The sequence below is a fragment of the Rattus rattus genome, chromosome X (genome assembly GCF_011064425.1).
Source record: "Rattus rattus isolate New Zealand chromosome X, Rrattus_CSIRO_v1, whole genome shotgun sequence".
In the NCBI taxonomy this organism is placed as follows: domain Eukaryota; kingdom Metazoa; phylum Chordata; class Mammalia; order Rodentia; family Muridae; genus Rattus; species Rattus rattus.
Window position 1 is genome coordinate 47,405,696 of NC_046172.1, and position 5,463 is coordinate 47,411,158.

Consider the following 5,463-nt stretch of genomic DNA (forward strand, 5'->3'; position numbering starts at 1 on the left):
CTTGCCTTTCATTTTTGCTTACTTGAGTTTTTGACTTTGCCTTTTTCAGTGCTTACTGTATTGAATAAACAAATACTCACAAGGCCTTTTAATTTCATTGGAAGCAATTTTCTGGATATTCTGCCTCTTCTTGGTGATCTCAGCTGAGGAAAACATGAGTTGTTTTATTTCAATCTCTATTACTAGCATTAGCACTCTTTCTGGGTCTGGGACATGGAAGGGTCCCAAGTTGGAGAGATGAAATAGGGCTTAAGATTAAATTGTCTCAATGAATATGGTTAACTTGGTTGCAAAGTCAAGCCAAAAATGTTCTTAAAATGAATTTTTGTATTTAGGTGTGTGTACTCTGTGTATATCTGTACAAGTATACACAGAGGCCAGAAAATGATATGGGATTCCCCTGGTGCTGGAGCTCATAAAGCACCTGACATGGATGCTGGTAACTAAATGATCTCTCTCCAAGATCAACATGCTTCACTAGCTATTTGACCATCTTTCCATTCCCCCAAAAGATTACCTTGATAAGAGTGTAATTTAAGACTTTATTAAAGCATTGATTGCTTTAAGTTGTCAATTTACTGAATGTAAATTTAATGCTGGATTTTAAGGTGCCATTAAGTAATTAATCATAGAAATTAAAACCTAGAAATTCCAGGGTCTTAGAAGTGAAAAGAGCAGCAACAGTCCATTCTTTTATTGTGTGTACAGAGGTTCACTCAATCTTCTTGGGTTATAAAGATCTGATGATAAAATCTCCAATTCACTGTAGACTTTGGTGCAAAACCATGATCGTGGTAAGGCAGACAGAAATATGTAGCTCCATCCAAATCTCAGCATCTGCCATAATGTGACATAGTAAATGAACCACCGCTTTCTCTGTAGAGAAAAAATTACAGAACATAAAAACAATTTAAAGAGTTTATTGGAAAAATACATCAAACTCTTTGGCAAGTATTTTCACTGGGGAAAGTCTGAGTTGAGGACATTAATTTTTTCTTCTGCACCTGCACCTGCACCTACACCTTTACCTGCACCTACACTTGTTGTACCTGCACCTGCACCTGCACCTGCACCTGCACCTGCACCTGCACCTGCACCTGCACCTGCACCTGCACCTGCATACTTCCAGCTGAGGCTGTAGAAACCCATTCTATTGCCTTGGCTTTGCCTTCCTCAGAGTTGAAGATTTTTCCAGATTCCAGGAGAAAATAATCAGGGATTGTTAGTAGGTCTTGAGAAACACAGCTATCCAATTAAGAGTCCTTTGGAGAAGAAAGGATAGGGTATTTAATGGAGGTATCTTAGAACATCTTGTGTTCTACAATCTTTCATGGAATCCAGAAGGTAAGACAATCCTACCACAGGGCCTCTTTCTAGCATGATAGATTGCAGGCTGTAGCAGAGATTCTACTGAGGATCAAGGCTTTGTGATTATGTCATGTTGTGTACATCTACAAGTCATAGTTTCTAATAGGTAAAATTAAGGTAGTTGATCTGTATGTTTGTACACATTCAGCACAATTATAGTTTTAGGTTCCAAATGCAAAAGTCACTTTCAGAAATCACAATATTAAAGGGAAGTACACGTTTCTTTGTTTTTTACATTACATTGATTTGGTAGGGACACCTTTTCTGTCTATTATGAGCATGAATTATCAATAATGCAAATCTAAGATTTTGTTACTAAATCTTCATTACTTAGGAAGAATGTGCATTTAGTATTGTATTCTTACCTATATGCAAGACAGAAAGTGCATTTGTTGAAATAAGTACGGCCATTGGTTGCACAGACTGGAAAATACTCTCTGGTACAAAATCCTTTTGAGTAATACACTATACACTCTACCTGAAAAAATAAACAAAGATAACATTGATGTATGAGACAATGGGTTATTGAATGAAATGTTCTTCATTCTTATTATATACTGCCATACAATGGTTACATATAATCTACAAATAAATGTAAAGTACATAGAACACAATAAACCATGTGAAATCAATTGTCATGTTTTTAGTTTGTATGGTCTCTACTAATAAAAATATCATGCAGCTGGCATAACATGATCTTAAAAAGCAGCTAGGTCACATTATAACATCATTGAACTTCCCCACCAGGCAACATTCCCTTCATTTCCCCCATCACTAATTTGAAATTTTTATTTATTTTTCTAAAATTCTTCTTTAATCATTCAGCAATTCAATGTACATATTCATTGTGTGTGCATGGCAATATACCTCATTTATGTGCATGTTCATAAGCACACTTTCAACTTTAGATGCTTTTGTAATTTACACAAAACCAGTGATACCATATATATTATACACATGTGGCTCACTTTTTACATATCTTTGTAACATGTATATTTTGCAGATATATAGATATATTGATATTTAGAGGAACAATTCATTTGTTTTCACATTCATGTAGCGTCTACTGTGTGAGTATATGAAAGCCATCATTTTTAATGGTAAATTAACCATTGAGTTGTCCCTACTGGGCTGTACATATATTGAATTACACATCTGATTGCCAATGGCTGGAATTTGGAAGTAAAATATTGTCATCTTGTATCAATAAAAAGCTGTCTTGTATTTAGGATTGATGTTTTGGACTTGTTGCAATAAAATATACTATTTATAACTTTTGAGGAGTTTGGTTTTTGGTAAAATTTACATTAAATTGCTCATTTTATAAAAAAGAAAACTTTACTTTTTCAATTTCCGTATAAAATAATAGTAACTTACTGGACGCCTGAACATTATTGCTCTTAGAAAGTGACTTTCTGAAAACAAAGCAAAGATGAACAGATAAAATATATAAAAACAATTTTTACCACATTGTTTTGGTGAGAAGTACCTACATCTAAATGTAGCAGCTATTGATGTAAAATACCTGCTTCTGTAAGTAATAAATGATAATTGTGTGGCAGTAGTAAAGAAATGAAATAAAAATACATACAAATCTAGACAATTCTAATTTCCGAAACTACATAACTCTGTAAAAATAGTATAATATATTACTCTCCTATAAGTATTATCATACTGCATTTGTTAATAGATCTTGGATATATTAACTTTATATAAAAATTTTAACTCTGGCCTCAGAGTTCAAAATATCTTTCATGTATTCACATAAGTTGGAAAAACTCATCAGCTACAATTTCAAGGTTCCAGGTAATGTTTCATAAAGGCCTCATTTTGAAATGCACAACCAATCTTGAACATGAAGGAAGATAAATTATTTCTTAAAGTAGCCCTTGACTTACAGGGCATGTTTAAAGACATTATTTCTTCCTCAGCTTTGCACTAACAAGAATAGAATTTAATTAGCAATCTAGAGTTAGAGATGAGCAAAGACTGAAAGTCTACACAACCCATTCTAATTCACCACTCTCTTTAAATTTCTCCAATGTGTACTAGTTAGAAAAAGCAAAAAGGGAGAAATAAACTTATTACTCAGTTGCTCAAAAAAAGCAAAAGTCAAAATAATTCACTGTTGAAAATTTTTAAAGGCATTTGTAACATTTAAGGATCACAGTCCCAATAGGACAAACTCATTCACTCGTTTTTGATTTTCCAGACCTTTTTCCTCCCTGAATATTGTAGAATATGTTATCATTTGGAATAAAAAAGTATACTCACCAGAATAATGAATAAATAATAAGGTAAAGTATATAACTTGAACTCTTGAGAAGATGAACATTTTATGAAAGATAAACACAGCACCTGGGACAGCAAATAGAAACAGCCAGGGCTCAGTCAGACAGTCTTTTGATTCTGAGAAACATTTCTATTCACCCAGGATCCTACATATGGTTCAATAAGGTCATAAAATGTAATCACAGGAGACTACCCAGAGATAGATAGATAGACAGACAGACAGACAGATAGATGTAACAAATAAATAAAATTGGAAAATACTAGCAAAGAGAAACTGTTGATGTGTGGGAAACAAAAAGAGAGTGTGAGGGAGGGACAGAAGGAGGGGGGGAGAGAGAGAGAGAGAGAGAGAGAGAGAGAGAGAGAGAGAGAGAGAAAACCACTGTTATTATTTTAAGAAGGATCCTCCTATCCTGGAGAAGTCCTCACTGGGTGCTCTCTTGACCTACCTCACACAAAGAGATAGTTGGTTTAAGGACAGCAGTTCAGAGACTGTGGCTACTTGGTTCACTTTTCTTTCCTCAACAACAGCCTTCCAGCTAAGTCTCCAATTTATCTGTTAGTGATGAGCTATGTAGGCTAAAAATATTACACAGGGAAGATAAGACAGGATGGCATCATGAGTTCTTTCCAAAGGTTGTAAATTAGGTCATGAAGGAAGTGAAGCCTACCAAATACTTCTTGGTAGATTGTTTCTTGGCAGGTGACATGGGGACATTTTGGTCTCATGAACTTGTAAGTACTAGAGGAATGAAAGTCCTCATTTCTTGTAGCAAAGGGAAGATATATAAAAAGTTCTCCACATGAACGACTTGTAAGAGGACAAGAGAACCAATGAGAAAAAATGAGCTTGACAATGGTATTTGGAAATGGGCATAGGTTATTAGAATTTTAAAATGAATATATGCAAGAATCATGGAAAATTTCTAACAATGGTAAAGATGTTGTTCTGTTGTTAAGTGAATTGATAATTAAGAGCAAAGGTCTGAATGTTGCATGGACAAAAGCTCCAAGGTGAGACTCATCAATAGCCTGATTTAAGGAAGCTCTGGCAAAAGAGAATTCAAAGGTGCAGAGCTGAAGTTAATATAGGCTGAGTGGAAAGTTGCCCCTTTAAGGATTATCAGTTATTTCTCTCCAATTTTTCTGCTTTTATAGACAGTAAGGATGGATTCTCACTGGGCCTCTCCTACTGTTGTGCTTTGGGTCAATTTCTTTCTTTTTTCTTTAGGATATCAGAACATATGTCAAAATAATAAACATTTACCGATAGTCTATATTTCACTAAATCTAGAACATTAAAATGTATTCATTGCTTTAAACGAATATAAAAGTATAAGACATTTTTAAATGGAAAGTAAAATTTTAACACAACATATTCTGGTTATGATTTTTGCTCTTCCGAGACCCTCCCCAACTTCTCCACCTACTTGAGTCCACATCCTCTCTCTCTCTCTCTCTCTCTCTCTCTCTCTCTCTCTCTCTCTCTCTCTCTCTCTCTCTCATTAAATCATTAAATTACAAACAGGCATCTAAAATGTTAATAAAATAAAATCAGAAAAGAAACAGAAGAGACAAAGAAAAACCTCAAGAAACATACATAGACACAGACACACACAGAGAGAAATCTCATGCAAAAATACAAAACCAGAAACCATATATATATATGGTTAAAAAGCAAAAAAAAAAATAAAATAAAATAAAAAACAAAAACAATAACAATAACAACAAAATCCCAAAGTCCTGACAAAGCATTTTGAAATAATCTTGATTTTTGAAGAAGGTATATTTAAAATATAGAAG

General features: G+C 34.1%; 1 protein-coding gene across 1 annotated transcript; it reads right to left on the reverse strand.

The window, feature by feature from the left end:
* Positions 1-821: 821 nt before the first annotated feature.
* On the reverse strand, positions 822-4,173 carry LOC116888254 (ovomucoid-like). The gene is made up of 5 exons (XM_032889538.1): positions 4,110-4,173; positions 3,643-3,726; positions 2,746-2,783; positions 1,734-1,846; positions 822-876 (listed from the first exon to the last, which is right to left on the reverse strand). The coding sequence occupies exons 2-5, from the start codon at positions 3,701-3,703 to the stop codon at positions 831-833; spliced, it is 258 nt and encodes an 85-aa protein (XP_032745429.1). The 5' UTR covers positions 3,704-3,726; positions 4,110-4,173; the 3' UTR covers positions 822-830.
* Between the last annotated feature and the right edge of the window lie 1,290 nt (positions 4,174-5,463).